We start from the raw sequence: 16,776 nt of genomic DNA on the forward strand, positions 1-16,776 counted from the left end.
TCTAGGTGTGTTTCATGTACAAGTGTGGCATGCACTGATTGTCAGTAAAGTTAGTGAAAACCCAGACTGCATTCAAAAAAACAAACAAACAAACAAAGAGGCCTAATCTCTGTGAATGAGGGGGGTGAATACCTCACTGCACGGGTTAGTCACGGCACTGGCCTTAAAGAGGACTGCCCCTCTTTAAGAGGCCTAGAGCAGGAAATGGGTTCAGTGAGGAGGGGTTGATGGAACTGGGGCCTCCTGGGGTGGAAACTCACTTTTATTGCATGATGATGTATAGTCCAGAAAGGAGCAGGCTGAGGGGCCCAAGCCAGGGCCCTCAGATCGCTGTAGGGCTGTCCTGAGGCAGAGGAAGCAGCCCAGAGGGCAGGGCTGGAATGGGGGCGGTGGGCGAGGCTTTGCTGGGAGCAGGTTTCAGCTCATTGTGAGGTGGGAAGACCTCCCTGGCAAGGGGAGTCGATCCGTAATAGAGCAGACTGTCTCGGGAGGTAGTGGGCTACCTGTCAGCAGAAGTATGTAAGCAGAGTCCTGTGGAGATGCTTTAGAAGGCAACCAAGCCACTTACAGGATGGGCTACCCCTCATGTTCCCTTACGGCCCTCAGATTCCATGACTTCTGTTACACTGACCTCACAAGCAGTAGACTTTCACAAGCAAAGATGGCTACCTGGAGGAGGTAGAGGGGGAACTGAAATGGTGGGAAACAGGAAGGGCAGTGCCATCTGGGTCAGGCGAGCCCAAGCAAAGGCCCCGTAGTGGGTGGATGAGGTGCGACTCCCCAGCCCACCCCGTCACATACCCGTCCTGTTCCCCAGTACGGTGAGCTCCTCATGCTGGCTGCGGGCACCGGCCTGGCCCCCATGGTGCCCATCCTGCACAGCATCACAGACAATGCAGATGATGAGACCTTTGTCACCCTGGTCTGCTGCTTCAAGACCTTTGAGGACATCTACCTGAAAACCTTCCTCCAGGAACAGGCCCGTTTCTGGAACGTCCGCACCTTCTTTGTGCTCAGCCAGGTGAGCCCAGTGGTGACTGCCTTCCCTGATGGAGACTGCTGTGCCCTTGCACCCATCCTGAGGCCCTGCTGTGGCCTCTCTGCCCTGTGCTGGCCACTGGTTGAACCATGCATCTGGCAAAGAAGGCAGGTATTGTCATGTTCATTATGCAGATGAGGACACATGCTCAGAGAGGTGAAAGGTGCCAGCCGGTGTCGTGCTGCTAGATGGGGTAAAGGCAGGACTTGAGCCGGGGCTGTGTGATTCCAGAGCTCTAGCTCACCCAGCATGCTTTGCTGCCTGCCTCCGCCCTCTGGCATCATCAGTTATATGGGCTGGGGACCTGGCTGTGGAGTCAGTGGGCCAGGCCACAGATGTCCTCTAGGATAAGCTCCTTGAGGCAGGGACCCCCGTGTCTGGGTCACCATGCTCCCCCCTCTGCTTAGCACAGTGCCAGGCACAGAGTAGGTACTCCCTCCATCAGTGATTGGCAAAGTAAACTGGAGGCGAGTTCTCTGCATTTGTTAGAGCCCCTACCACACACTTTGTCCCTGCTAGGGAGGAAAGCTACTTTCCACCTGTCTAGGCTGCAGACACTCTAGCTGGAAGCGACTCTGCCTTCTGATTCCTCTTCCCTCTGATTCCCCACCCCTCCATTCACTCAGGCCTTCCCGGCGCCTCCACTCTGGGCCATAGCATGGGGGGGCCCATCATGCCCTTTATCTCAAGCCAGCCCCTCAGCTGTCTTTGTTCACCTGCTTTCCTCTGGTTGGTAGCTTTATTTGTTTTTCCTACACCCCCTGGGTTGAGATCCCCTGCTAAGACCGCCCCTCCATTCTCTGTTGCTCAGGGTCAACTTATTGCCCTGTACTTTGGAGCACTCTTCTTATCAATTTCCTCTTTGAAACAGCTTTAGAGTGTTCCTAAAGACCTACGTGATCCTTGACATTATGGCTGGGTGGGGGGTGACAGGAAACTGGGTTTCCGGTCCCAATACCAAAGATCCAAGGATTCCCCAGGGGCCAGGGTCTGCAGGCCTGGCCGAGAGGCAGAGTCATCGAGAGGGTCATGCTTGGTGACATTAGTAGCAGCAGCAATGCCCACGGCAGGGGAAGGAAACAGAAGGCTAGTGTGCAGCCTGAGTGGGAGAGGGGGTGACAGCAGGGCCACCACTGCCAGGCAGCGTGCTCAACCCTGCCTGAGGGCCTGCTCAAGGAGGGCGGGAGGAGGGGCAGGAAGCAGGCACCTGGCAGAGTTGCCCCTACTGGCCAGCCTTCCTTTTCCCAAACCACATGCCAGGTTCTCACCTGTGTATGAGGGACAGCTACAGGGATGGCTGACAATGGCTCCCCTTGACCGAGTACTTCCTCTGTGCCTGGCACTGTTCTCAGCACTTTATGTGTGTTAACTCATGCCACCCCCACCACAGTCTTACGAGGCTTGTACTGTCATCATGCCCATTGTACAGATGTGCAAACTCAGGCACAGAGATTTAAGAACCTTGCCCAAGAGAACGCAGTAAGTTGGTGGAGAGCTGGGTGTGAACCCGGGTGGTCCTGCTCCAGAGCCCCTGATCTTACTGCTCACCGGTGTAAGACTGCACAGGCATGGGTGCTGCTGAGAGCGTTCAGGAGGCTGCAGCAAGCAGGGAGGGCTTCACAGAGGAGGTGGTGTATGAGCCCGGGCTTGAGGGTAGAGTTGAAGTTTACCGGCAGTAGAGGGCCTGGGGCTTTGATAATGCCAGTGGCCTGCGGTGGGGCAGGCAAATGGGCTGGCCGTCGACGGCAGGGGTGATGCAGTGCGAGGTGCCTCTTGCCCATCCGTGCTCCTTCCAGTCAGGGTGCTCCCTCCTGCCTGGGCCTTAGTGGCAGCATCTTCAAGCAGCTCCCTGCTCTAGCCACCCCTGCCAGTTTGTCCTTCATCCTGCAGCTGGAAGGGCAGCTCCGACCACACCAGCGCCCTGCTTGCAGCCCTTCCCTGGCTCCCCACTGCTCTCAGGACACAGTCCAAGCCCTTACCGCTGTGCCAGCCCTCTTTGACCTTGTCTCCTAGCCCTCCCTCCTTGCATGCTGTGTGCTGCTGTCACTGGTCTGCTTGTGGTTGCAAGTGCTCTGTGCTTCTCCAGCTGCCAGGCCTCTGCTCACAGTGTTCCCCTTGCCGGGAGCACTTTCCCCCACATCTTTAACACCCACTCTTCCCTCATCTCTCCGCTGAGGTGTAATTCCACCCTGGAAGCTTTCCCTGAGTCCCCCAGCTGGTGTAGATGTTTCTGCTCTCACATCCTGGGCCCTCCTTCACAGCACCCCCCACCCCCCACAACAACCCCTATCCCCACCACCACTGCACCATCATTGTTTATGGGTCTCCTCCCAACCTGAGCAGCAACCAGACCAGTGCATCTCTGGGTGCGCAGTTGGGATGGCTGAGCTGAACTTAACTGGCCTGAGGGAAGTGGGCAGTAAGGAGAGGTGAGGCCAACAGCCCTGCAGGTCCCTGCCCTCAGGGGCCCATGGGGTGTGTCAGAGGATGGAGGGAGCACAGGGACATCAGGTCATCAGACAGGACCCCCTGTCAGCACCACAGTGCTGTCCCCTGAAGGCTCTCAGTGTCCCACGAACTCTGCGAGGTGGGCTCCAAGGGAACGCACCTGAAATTAGAGGCCTGCACTCACAGAGTCCCTGCCAGGGTTTCCCCATCAGCCTGCGCTCATCACAACAGCTCAGAGAGGTCACTGGCACTCACTGGGAAGTGGCAGCAAAGCTCGGATTCCAGCCCCCATTCCCATCTCCATCCTGCCTCTGGTTAGCCCCAGGAGCTGGAAGCTTCGTAATGGGGTCTGCAGAGGTCTGAATAGACCTATTCTCTCGGGGGTTTGTTTGTTTTGGGTGCTTATTACATGGTTTCTTCTCTGTTAAAGTTCTTTATATATACTTAGTGATGTCTATAATTTTATATACATATGTTATACTTCAGCAAAATGTTTACTTGAGAAAAAGTCTTCTAAGTCAGCTGGTGGTGGAGCTTTTCTCAGGCACCGTTCAGCCCTGGAACTACCTCGAGCCTTTTTATGTGAGGGAAACACCCCCCTCTCCTGGTTAAGGCACTGCCGTCTGGGCTGTCTGATACGCACAGGCAGGACGAGGCCAGGAACCTTGTTTGTTTAGAGCAGCTGCCATGTCCCCAGTGCCTGGCACAGTGCCAGGCCCAGAGTGACCACTCAGTAACCATCTGTTAATAAGTTTATTGGAACCTTTAAACAAATGAACAAAAGTTATGCTCCAAGGGTGATGGTGCTAGACAACCTTGGGAAAATTCTGGGAGACCCACAGTCACGGGAAATGCCCCACCCCCCAAGTGACAGGTGCAGCGGTCCCCCAGAGGCAGTGAGAAACAGTGGGGCCCGAGTTCCAGTCTTGCCACTGCCCCTGCCTCGTGTGCCCTGGGGGGGCGTCCCTCCTCCCTGTGCCTCTGCTGTTGTAGGAGGACGACTGTCCACCCACTGGCTGGTTGTGAGGGTGACCTGAGTCCCCGTGTAAGGAGGTGCCTGGCTCGTGATAGGGCTAGGTGGAGGTGGCCTTCCCATCCCCCTGCCTCAGTTTCTTCATTTGGCAGAGAAGAGCTGGCTGCATGAACTCAAGGGCCCCCCAGTAATCACCCCCACTGTTTCTCATCCCAGGAGAGCTCCCTGGAGCAGCTTCCCTGGAGTTACCGGGAGAAAACCCGCTTTGGCCGCCTGGCCCAGGACCTGATTGAGGAGCTGGTCGGCTCCTGTCGGAGAAGGCCGTTTGCGTTGGTCTGTGGCTCGGCCGAGTTTACGAAGGACATGGCCAGGTGCTTGCTACGTGCCGGCCTGACGGAGGACTCCTACTTCCTCTTCTAGGCCTGGACTCCCTGGCAAAGCCCAGGCCAGGGGCCTGCCATTGGGACATAGGAAGGAGCGCAGACTAGAATCAGAAGTCGTGGACCACCACTCATTTGCCAGGTGACCTTGGGTGGATATCTTTACCTCTGTGCACCTCCATTTCTCATCTACCCTATGAAGTTACTGACTCCCTCAGGCAGGCATCCTGCTGTGCGAAGGACGGATGGGCTGTAGGAGGCCAGGAAGGAGAGTAGCCAGCCTGGGAGTCAGGGAGGACTCTCCAAAGGAAGCCATGTCCAGGCTGAGCCCCAGGATGAGGAGGAGTAGGCAGGAGAAGGGGCGGGAGGAGCTTCCCCAGCTCCTCGGGTTAGGCGGCTCGTGCGGGGCTTCTGTTGGACCCTGCTCTGGAATGTCTGTTCCAAAGCCTGCTTCCCCTGGAGACCGGGTTTCCCTGTGTGGGTATCCTGTAAGGCCTCAGGGCTGGCTCAGAGGAGGTGCTCACTCAGTGTTCAGGGAATGGCCATCAGGGCGGCTGAGAACTCTTTGGAGGAGGAACTTGCCTTATATACCTCCAGCGCCATGATCTGACACATCCAAGGTCTTGCGTTCTGTGACCTGACCACATTCGCAGAGTGAGGTGGGGCCTTGAGTGACCTTTGGTTTGCATTGGCCCTAGGCCTTTCCTGCTGCAAAGGCTTGGCTCTCAGTCTCCCTTCCCTGGCTCAAGAGCCCAGCCCAGAGTCCTTTTACCAGCAAAAGAGGCACAGACTCAGACGCCCCTCCTTCCTGCAGGCAGCCAGCTCAGCCCTTGCCTTCAGCTCTGGCACCCTGGCTACAGTTGCTATGGAGATCTAAAGATAGAGCAGGAGTCAGGAGACCTGGGTCCTTCTCCCTGCTCTGCCCACTGAGTGGCTACTGCGTTCTGATCCACCCACCTCTCCTGTCTATGCCCCGCCCCCTCCATCCTGCATGGGGCTGCCCTCCCCAGGGAAGCCAGCACTTCTGGGCAGCGCACTGCAGTTAATGAAGTCTGCTTTTCGTAGCCTGGGCTCCAGTGCACTGCACCAGCTCAGGCTGGCTACAGGCAGTCCCTGAATCAGAGTATTAAGTCATGGAATCTCAGAATGAGAGAACCATAGAATCGTAGAGTTAGAATTTTATAGAGTCACAGCCCTCATCAGATCAGAGATTAAAGGACTCCAGAAAGCATCCAGTCTGTCAGGCTCATTGTTTCAATGGGGAAACCGAGGCCTAGTGAGGCTAACTGACCTGCCCAAGGTAAAACAGGTCATGGCAGTGCCAGTACTAGAAGCCAGGCCTCCTAATGTCAGCCCTGTGCTCAGAGTCCTGTACCAGTGATTTTCAAACTGAGTTCTCTGGGACACAAAGGTTCCTGGCATGGCAGCAGTGAAGGGATGGCCAGATGGGATCTTCAGGCCCCCACTTCAACCAGAGCAGTTCTATTTTTATCCAATTTATATCTTGGGGCTTGCATTAATTTTTATTTGTGAAAAAGGGGTTTTTTGCAGTATCTAAAAAGTTGCGGCAAATCTCTGTTGTTCTGTGTTCAATAAATACGACAAGCAGTTGGGGGATGGTGCCAAAGCTTTCAAACGGTTTCACAGGCTGAATTCCATGGTCAAACAGATACGGAGAATACTGCACATGACCTTTGTCAAGGATCATATGTCCATGAGTATGTTAAAGGCTCTGAAAAGTCCAATGGCAAAGAAACTTTTTTCTTTTTTTTTTTAACTTTATTGGGGAACAGTGTGTTTTTCCCAGGACCCATCAGCTCCAAGTCAGGTTGTTGTCCTTCAATCTTAGTTGTGGAGGGCGCAGCTCAGTTCCAAGTTCATTCGCCGTGTTCAATCTTAGTTGCGGGGGCGTGCAGCCCACCATCTGGTGCGGGAGTCGAACTGGCAACCTTGTTGTTAACAGCATGCGCTCTAACGTTCTGAGCCATCCGGCTGTCCTTTGGCAGCTCAGTGGCAGCTCAGCTCAAGTCGTTGTCTTCAATCTAGTTGTGGGAGGGGTGGGGTGTGACACCCCCCCCCCATCCGATGTGGGAGTCGAACCGGTAACCCTGTTGCTCAGAGCTCACGCTCTAACCAACTGAGCCACTCGGCCGGCCCTTTTCTCATTTTGTTGACTCAGAGTTTCCCAAGCTTATTTAACCATAGAGCATTTTAATCCATTAGAATCTTTTGAGACTAGTGTTGCATAAAATATGCGTTGGGAAACGCTGGTCTGTTGCATAGCCTCCTTTGAGCACAGTGTAATGTGTGGGAAGGTCCTGCACTGACTCACAGGTCCCAGCAGGAACTGTGACTTCTCTCCACCTGCCTTGTGACTTGGGCAAGACACGTTTCTTCTCTCAGGACCCCAGAAATCTGGGCGTCTTCCGCTCTCTCTCAGCACATCACATCCTATTGATTCTCCTCACAGATACTCCTGGAGGGCCCATTATGAGCCAGACTTTGTTCTAGGCACCAAGGAGACAACAGTGAACAAGACAGGTGCAGTTCCGGTAAGCTCCACTGGGGAGCTTACAGCCCGAAAAGGAGGGCAGAAATTAAACTGGTAATTCTGAACGGGATGGGTGTTCTAGCAAGGGGATTATGGAGAGTGGACGGCAAGCGTTTTTAGCCTCTCCTAGGAGAGGGCCAGGAACACGTCACTGCACTGAGGGTAGAGGCTTGAAAGGCAACATCCTTACTCATAAGGGTGGTAGGGGGTCCCCACTGAAGGGGTGGGAACCTGGGGCAGTTCTTCTGTGTCTGTTTTTGTCCCCTTTTACAATAGATACTGGATGTTTAGATAGTATACTGGGTCACCCAGTGGTAACCAACAGCCTCTCTTATCCTAATGTTGTCCTCTCCTTCCCCTCAACCCATGTGGGATCTGTGCGGCCTGGACACTGGTGGGGTCTCTTATGGCACATTGGTGGGGACCCAGCCATGCCCTTGGTGCCAAGGTGCCAAAGGGCTCATATCACCTGGAAACTCGAGAGCTCACAGCGGAGTACCATGCCTCACAAGATGCCATTGCTGCCATCTCTCCTGCTAATGTCCCCGCCACATGTCGTGGGAGGTATGCTGTCGGTGATGGTAGCAGAAACGACAGCTGCCTTGCTCCAGCCCCCGTGTTTTCCCTATGCCCCTTGAGCAGTCCCCTCACTGGTGTCCCAGCCTCCAGCCTCTTCCCCCACACGCCTTTACACACTGCAACCAGACTGATGATTTTTTTATCGTGGTAAGAACACTTAACATGAGATCTACCCTCTTAACACATCTTTAAGTGTACAGTGCATCGTTGTTGACTGTAGGTGCATTGTTGTACAGATCTCCAGAGCTTATTCATACCACTTTTTCTGACATGCAGATCTGAGCCCGTCACTCCCTTGCTTAAGATCCTTCAGTGGCTCCCTGCTGCCCTCAGGATACAGCCTGTCAGCTTTGTTTACCTTTCCAGACTTATTTTATGTTACTGACCCCTTGCCCCCAACTCTTACGTTCCAAACGTGTCCCCTTGTGTCAGTCAACTCCTTCACATTTGTTGCTCCCTCTGCCTGGGTCCTGCCACGCTCCTGTCTCCCCCTCGCCCTCGCCTCCTTGTCTTTTGAGGGCTTTGCTGAGTGTCACTTCCTCTTGGAAGCCTTGCCTGCCTCTGCCACTCCAGGCTCGATTAGTGAGCAGCCTTGTGCGTTCTTCTGTTGCTGCGCCTCTCACACTGTCTTGTTTGCATGTGAGCACATCTAGGGCCCCATACCGAGGCCTGCTCATTGTGTCCCCAGGTGGGAGGAGGGTACTCAGTACATCCTGGGTATAATAAACGACTAATACTCATGGAGTCCTTTACAAGTTGCAAAGTGCTTTTCATCTAAATTGAAGCAATAGTCATCACCCAAATGATGCTATTTTATTACCCCAATTTACTGATGAGGAAAGTAAACTTCTAAGACATTAAGCAGTTCTCCAAGGTCATGTAGGGGTACACAAATTCCATCCAGCGTGCGGCAGTTACCAAGGTCATATGGGACACATGAGTGCACCAGGAGATGTGTATGAAGATTTGCATTGCTGCACTGTTTGAAACAGCAAAGAATAAAAACTACCTCTATGTCCATCATTTAGAGAAATGCACGGTTCTATAGAGATCCCTGCAGCAGAATACCACGCAGCACTTAAAGTGAATGAACCAGGTCTACATGTATCAACATAGACTGAATCCTAAAAACATAATAATTGAGTGAAAAGCAACTGTAAAAGGAAAGGTACAGTGAGATACCCATATTTGGAAAGTTGAAAAAACAACACCAAATGCTCAGGAAGGAGATCCACCAACTTCAAAGACAGTGGTGACCTCTGGGGACAGAGGGAAGGGTATAGGATAGAGTGGGGTGGGGGACTTTCATCTGTGTCACTTTATTATAAAAATACTAATATTTGAAATAAATATGGCAGAATATGAACATTGGTGAATCTGGGTGATGAGTTCACTGACTCTGCTTTATTATGTTCTACCTTTTTTGTGTTTGAAATAGTTCCATAATTAAAACATTTTAAAATAAGATTAAATATGCCTACTCAAAGTGCTTCGGAAACTAGAGGCTTGAAAACATTCATTTCCCCTCCCCCACCCCAGGATAGGCTATGGCCCTTTATGCCTCCAAGCTTTTCATTCTCTCATTTGAAACAACTTGTGAGCACCTACTGTGTGCTGGCCCTGGTCTAGATACAACAGTAAGAGTATAAATTACGCCAATTATGCCCAGCACTCCTAGCTTTCACGCCATTCCCTCTGTTTGTCCCTCTTCTTTTCCTTGTGAACTTGAACCAGAGTGATTTTCCAGACACCACAGTTTGGGACTCCTTTTTCCTTTTTTTTGTTTTGTTATATTTTGTTCCTTTTTAAATGAGGCAGACCTAGGTTCAGATCTCTTACTGATTCTGTAAGTATTCAGGGCACATAAGCTGGTCTTTCTGAGCCTCAGTTTACTTATCTACAAAATAAGGATGGTAGCATGTCTCCCAGGGTCGTGTGAGAATGAGGGAAACGTGATGCCCACGCACAGCACCTGCCACGGGATGGGCATGAGAACCCAGTCCCCTTCTCTCCCCTCCCTGGTGGCCCTTCCCAGCAGTGCCCGGCTCGTGGCCTCTGAGGACAGCAACTGTTCTCAAACTTTTCACTGTCAGCATTTACCCTTTTGTGATTTTTCCCATGCTTTGGAAGATTTTGATCCCCAATTGCATGTATTAAGTCATTATTAATTTATCTCCCATTTTTTATTAATCAAAGACATAGATAGCTGCCCCTTGGAGCTTCTGATCTGTACACCCAGCTGGGAGCTGCACGTGGTTGGCATAATTCCAGCCACAGGCGAAGGCACTCAGCAGTGTGTGTGGCCTGGGTGGCCTGAGGAGGGGTAAATGTAGGTGCATCATACTCGTTTCCTTTTAATTGATCATGAATTATGGAAGCTGCTGGCCTTACCTGGGTGGGCGCTGCTTTGACAGGTCACCGACTGATGGGCTAGGGGCTGAGTTTTCAGGGCCAAGCTCCAGCACGGGGCCCCATGTGGGTCCCAGGCCCCTCCCTCATCTCACAGGGCTCTCTCCAAATAGATGACGTGCACCAGCACCACACAGAAGAGTGTGGGGTTCACGTAGCTGTCAGCATGCAGGTCCCATGGGTTCTGGCTGGAGGCCGCCACGTCATCCTGCCCCTTGCTCCCGATGCTGCCAGAGCACACTAGCTTGTAGCAGGGAGGGGTGACATCCTTGACCGGGTCCTGGATCTCGGCACTCAGCACTGCGGCCAGGTGGGCACACTGGGCTGGATGGTAGGCCACACCAGCCAGCTTGGAGGGCAGGAGAGCCTGTATCAGCTCCTCCACCTGGATGCAAAGGAACTTCACCTCCAGCTGGTCGACCACAAGGCACCTGGAAGGAGAGGAGGGAGGTGATGGGATGTTTGTAACAAGGAACATAGAATTCGGGCTTGGAGCCTATTATGTTGGACATAGAACCCTGAGTTGGAACATACAGTTTGGGACATTGGGATGGAAAATGGAAGGCAGAACCTGGAACACAAGAAAAGACGTGTGTGACTGCACAGTACTGTGCAGAGATTAACCTGGCTCAGCCTACAATACGCGCCCAAGGGCCCGAGGCCCTGACTCCCCTCCCTCTTCCTGCACTCCAGGCACCTGCCAGGCCCACACCTGCTCCTGGATGATGCTCATGGCCGCTGGTGGTTCAGCTGGAGCCTCCAGTGTGTTCTCGAAAATGTCCAGTTCTGTAAAAGTGAAAGTGAGCTTGGAGATAAACAACATTTGCTGGGCGCAATCCTCCCTCCTCACTTTCTTCCCATCGGCCCAGGAACTGGAGGCTGTGAAGGTTACGTCCTTGGCCCGTCCGGTCTTATGGGAAGTCATTCCCAGTGTGGCCTTCACTCCCCAGCCTTTGGGAACAGGGACAGGGCAGAATGACTGTGAGAGAAAAACAGAGATTCAGAGAGACTGGAGAGAGGCGGGGCTGCGACTTCCTCCTCCTGGCAAAGTCCCAGCCCTGGGGCTGGTGTGTGGCTCCCAGGGGTGTGAGGAGCCAGCAAGACCCCATGGGCCCGCCTCCCGCCATCCCCGAGGACTCCACCCAGCCCTCCACCGGCCTTGGCTCCGTTGGGTCCTGCGTCCTCCTGCGTCCCCTGCATTCAGCTTTCCACCTCCCTCCTTGACCCTTCACCTCTCTCCTAGTTGTTCTCTCTCTATTCCTGCCCCGTTTCTCCTTCCCCTCATCATATAGGGCCCCCTTGCCCTTCCCCACACCCACTCACTGCTGACCCTGTGGCTTTCTATCAGGCCACAGGAGAGGAAGTCTGGAAGGCGATGCACCCATCTCTTACCAGGCAGGGCCAGCCCCTACTGATGGGAGCAGAGGGTGGGGTGCTCCCTAAGCGACCCTACCTCCTGGCCTCTGCCACCGGGACTGTACTCATGGAAAGCTCCCCTAAGTCCCCAGAGCTCTAGTTCATGGAGAGATGTGGCTCCCTGGGGCCCAGCCAGGAACCGCCAGGGGTGGCACAGCCTCCCTGCCTCACCTTTTGTCAGCCCAGACTGTTGTGGAAAGGGGGAACATTAGGCAGCACCCATGCTATCCCTCGGCACCATGCTTGTACTCGGGTACAGTGACAGAGTGCAGATACGAAAACGAAACTGCCCTAGCGAGGAGCCCCAGACAGAGATGTGCACACGAGGACTCTACAAGCATAGGTACTTAGAATTATGAACACTTAGGCTCTGATGTACACACCTGGAGGTAATAATTTTACACTGAGACACAGACCGGTACCCCAGCAGAGAGCTGTGTACTCATGGCAATAGATGTGACTTCTAAATGTTCACATGTGGAGGGCCGGCCGAGTGGCGCGATGGTTAAGAACTGGCTTGGGACGCCAGAGGGCCCCGGTTCGGATCCCACATATGAGGGCCAGTGACACTGCCCTCTACAGCTAAGATGCTGAACAACAGCTCAACCTGGAGCTGGGCTGCCCTGAGTCGCCGGCGACGGCGTAGGCTGCAGCCCCTGTGGCAGTGGGTTGCCATGGGCTACCGTGTGTAGCCAGCAGCCAGCGTGAGCGGCCAGCAGCTGCAGTGAGCGGCCGTCCAGAAGCCGGCGACTGATCTGCCTCGCTTGGGAAGAGCTCAATGATGGTGCCAACTTGGGCCAGTGAAGCCACATCCTCCACTAGAATGAAGAACAAAACAACAGCAACTTGTCTGTTCCCCTTCCCCCAATTCCCCAGCATTGTTCCCATCCCCCCAATTCCCCAATAAAAATCTTTAAAAAAAAATAATAAAAAAAATAAATGTTCACATGTGGAGAGGCACATATCTCCTGAGCTTGTCATGCATACATGCAGCTGTGACATTTGCACTTAGATATGGATATACACCCACTGAGAGACATTCTCACCCAAATCTCCGTATAGATCCAGAGAGAGAGCTGGGTACATGCAGGTCTAGGTGCCTACCCATAGACATAGAGGCAGAAGTATGTGTGACACATGTATACACAGAGATGGGCATATGTACAAAGAAACAGAGATGAATGCACAGTGCTGGGTGCAGCCACAAAAGGGCACATTCACACTCAGAAATGGACAGTCACCCACAAAGACTAGTGTACTTGGTGCCCGATGCATAGACACTAAGACGGGTTCTCGTCCTGGAGAAAACAGCACGACCAGATGATGACGCAGGGGCATCCAGAGACAGACAAATATGCACAGTGACAGGAGCGCGTGCATGGCAGCTCCCGTCTGCCGCCCAGACATACGACGTCCTGTGTCTTAGCTCTGGGGTGCTGCGGAGCCAGCAATGGATACGAGGCTCATTTCTATGCCAAGACGCACATGGAAGTTTGAGGGTGGGTCCTTAGAGCTCAGTGGGGCACCCGCTGACAGGCCCCCCGGTGCCTAGGGTTGACTGTCTTGTGAGCAGCTCAGGCACTCAATGACCCTGGCAGGCAGTTGGCAGGTGCCTTTGTTGCTTCTCCACCACCTTCCGTGGGGCCCGAGAGAGAAGGCTGCTGATCAGAGGGAGGGGCAGCCGGGCAGGGGAGGCCCCATTCAGAGGTGACTTCAAGGAGAGATGGGTTAAAACAAGGTGCAAGAAGACTGGAGGTGTGGGAAGCATTTGGAGCTCACACAAATGGGATGCAGGATAAGGGAAAACAGGCCCTCCGAGCTTACTATACCAGCACTCCTCTACGCACCCCACATGTCTTACCCATTTAATCCTCACGACGTCCAATGAGATGCCATTCTCAATTCACGGGTAAGGAAATGGAGGCCTGGAGAGATGAAGTGCTTGTCCACAGTCATACAGCCAGTAACTGCCAGAGTTGAACCCACATGGTCCTGGTTCTAGGAGCTCCATGCCTAACTGCCACACCAGACCATCCTGCCACTCACGCTTTGGACACAGATGAACATGGACTTGAATTGACAGGATGCTTTCCGGCTATGTGTTCTTGAGCAGTTCAATCCATAAATGGCAGCTGAGCATTTAGGATGTGTTAGGGGAGGGTGTGCAGTGGGGACCCAGGCAAGTGAGAGTTCGTGCTCTGGGCTAAATCCTGTGCTGGGCGCTGGAATGAAACCCCAAGACAGAGGACATTCACAGAAAAACCAGCCAGCCAGAGCGCAGGTGGGCCTCTCCATGCTGGGGCTGAGCCCAGGGAGGGGCAGAGTCAGGGAGGGGTTTGGGGTATCATCAGGACAACTCCCTGGGGGAGGTAACTGCGTTTTGAAGGATGAATAAGAGTCTGTCAAGGATGGAGCAGAAAGAAGGGCCCTCCAGGATTAGGGCGCAGCATGTGAGAAGGGAGAGAGATGCCTGGTGGCCGGTATGTGGAGCTCAAGACGGGGAGAAAGTCTGAGAGGTGCTGGGGGAGCGGGTGTCCCGAAGAAGCCTGCGTGCCAAGCAGAGGACTTTGGATTTTATCTTGAGCCAAGAGGTGATATTGTTAGATTAGCATTTCAGAAAGATCAGAGTAGAAAGTGGTTTGAGATGAGCAGGCAGCAGGCAGAGCCGACACTCAGGCCAGTGAGGAGACTGCTGTGATTGCGCAAGAGAGAGACAGTGTGGGTTGTGATGGCTTCGGAAGTTGTTTCACAGCCTAAAGTGGTGACCAAGGTCAAGTGTGACCATGGATGTGGGGGTGAGGGGAAAGGAAGTCACAGCAGCTCTGACATTTCCACTTGGTAGGTTGGTCGTGCCACCACATTAATAGGAAATGCGAAAGGAGTTTGATGGAGTTGGGGGGCAGCTATGAGTTCAGTTTGTGAGCTGCTGGTTTCGAGGGGCCTGAGCAGCACTGTGGTGGTTGCCAGCTCCGCAGCCATCCTTGCGTTGCTAACCAAAGCCTGGTTTTGTTGTGGTAGCAATATGCCTCGTCTTAGGGGGTGAATCGTGCTAAGCCAGTCCTGGTAACCTGCTCCTCTTTGCCAGTGATGCTCTTGGGCTGGGCATCAGCTTGGGCTGTCCCGGGAGCAGAACTCGAGACAAGGATTTAAATGCATGAGGTTTATTTAGGCGGAAAAGGGGACACTGGTAGGGTTTAGTGACCAGGAAAGTTGCTGGTGACCAAATCATTTGAACTGTAGTGCAGTGCAGCAGACCTGGGAGCGGGGAGGAAAGAAAGGGACGGTAAGAAGTGTAGACACTGCTTGCAGGAAGCTTGGCTGGGACAGCCAGCAGATGACAGGATGGGAGCTAGGGGGAGTGTTGGGGTCATGGAAAGTGTTTGTGTCCCCATGATGGGGAGACCTGCATGTGCTTAAATGTGAATGAGAGAAAGCCAGCCAGGCAGGAGAGGCTGAGGTTATGGAGAGAGGCTGGAGCTAATGGGGAGTTAGGTCCCTGAGCCAGGGGGAGGGGTGGGCTCCGGACAGGTGGAGGGATTGTCTTAGACAGGAGATGGGAAGGGTCTAGGAGCACTTGTGGACAGGGGGAGCGGTGTAAGATGGTGGGGTTCTGCTTTCTGGCTTGCCTGCTTACTCTGTAGGAAGGGGTGGGGTCATCTGCAGAGCGGGTGGGGATGCACTGTCTCTGGGAGAATGGTGACCATCTGGGTTGAGATTAGTGGAGACTCACAGGGAGAGCCACCTAAGGAAACATGAGAAAGTAGCAGGGGGTGGGGCGGACTGAGCCCCCAGATGAGGCTGGAGACCATGAATGGATGCTGTGCTGACTACATGGTGAGAGGACTCTGCTCAGCAGTGCTCAGAGGTCCAGATGCACAGGGAGAATGTGGCCGGCAGGGCTTGGCCAGCAGATGTCATGAAAGGAGAGCTGGATGACCCTGACCCTGGAATCTAAGCCCATGAGGGAAGATGGGACAAGGGGTCTGCGAGGTGGGGGCAGAACAGCAGGGAAGAGAGATGAGTGTCGGGAGGTTGCATGACAGTGCAGGAAGAGAGGCGGTTGCTCCGGGGCATCGGAGCAACATTTCAGAGATGAGTGACTTGAGGGACTGCAAGTCTGGGGTGTAGTCACAATAATTCAACAGTCTTATATTATGGATGCTTCAGTTGATGCCATCACAGTTCTGCCCACATCCTGCAACATTTGCCATTCTCAGGTACGCAGGTCATTCACAGGCAGGTTGGAAATGCCTGAGGATGATGCCAACAGCAGCTTTCACCCAGGGGCAGCTGGCAGTTGGTGGACAGACACTCGCTTCCTTGCTCCTCCGTGGGACAACTTGGGGTTGGGTCTACACTGTCTAAGGAGGTGCCCTTGGGGGTTGAGCCTTCGTTGCCCACATGGCAAGCTGCTCATTAACACACCCTGAACGGGCTTCTTCTCATCCCTGTCTTACTTCCCCCCCTTCCCCCACCCCCACCCCATGTTTCCTGGGATCTCCTCCCAAATAAACTCCTTGCTCTCCAGTCCTTGTCACAGAGTCTTCCTGTGGAACAACTCAACCCAAGACAGTGGCCCAAACCTTTGAGCTTCAATGTCCTCCTCTGTAAGATGGGGAGTCTAATATGTGCCTCTGAAATTGCGAGGACACACCACATAGTGTATGGGAGGCTCCGAGCACCACGCTCAGCACTTCGCAGGCCCTGGGCTAGCTTCCTCTCGCTCACACACAGCGGTTGTTTAATAAAAGCTCCCGTCTCCTCAGACAGCCCAGGACAGCTGAACCTTTCTGTTCCTGCCAATCAAGCCCCATAGGTAAGCCGATGCCTCAGGCCTGACTATTCCTGATGCTCTCTGCTGAACACCTTCCAGGTGGCCTCCCGTGCTGGCAGCAAAGGGCTCCCTGGGGACCTCCTGACAACAGGATGGGCCAGAGGCAACATGTGGCCTGGCAGATGGATGCCTGAGTTCCTCTGAGGT

At 53.7% G+C, this 16,776-nt stretch overlaps 1 protein-coding gene across 5 annotated transcripts in view; it reads left to right on the forward strand.

The window, feature by feature from the left end:
- CYB5RL (cytochrome b5 reductase like) overlaps window positions 1–16,743 on the forward strand; it is a 31,673-nt gene extending 14,930 nt beyond the window's left edge. For 3 of the 5 annotated variants that reach the window (XM_019666433.1, XM_019666435.1, XM_019666434.1), the window contains 2 exons: window positions 818–1,021; window positions 4,677–6,452. In XM_019666433.1, coding sequence (XP_019521978.1) covers window positions 818–1,021; window positions 4,677–4,880 — 408 coding nt within the window. In that variant the 3' untranslated portion in view covers window positions 4,881–6,452. Of the gene's footprint in view, window positions 1–817; window positions 1,022–4,676; window positions 6,453–7,310; window positions 9,554–16,668 lie in introns of those variants that run through there. The other 2 variants (XR_002126663.1, XR_002126662.1) reach the window with 2 other exon arrangements.
- The last annotated feature ends 33 nt before the right edge of the window (window positions 16,744–16,776 follow it).

The sequence above is a fragment of the Hipposideros armiger genome, unplaced genomic scaffold, assembly GCF_001890085.2.
Source record: "Hipposideros armiger isolate ML-2016 unplaced genomic scaffold, ASM189008v1 scaffold_469, whole genome shotgun sequence".
Classification (NCBI taxonomy): Eukaryota; Metazoa; Chordata; class Mammalia; order Chiroptera; family Hipposideridae; genus Hipposideros; species Hipposideros armiger.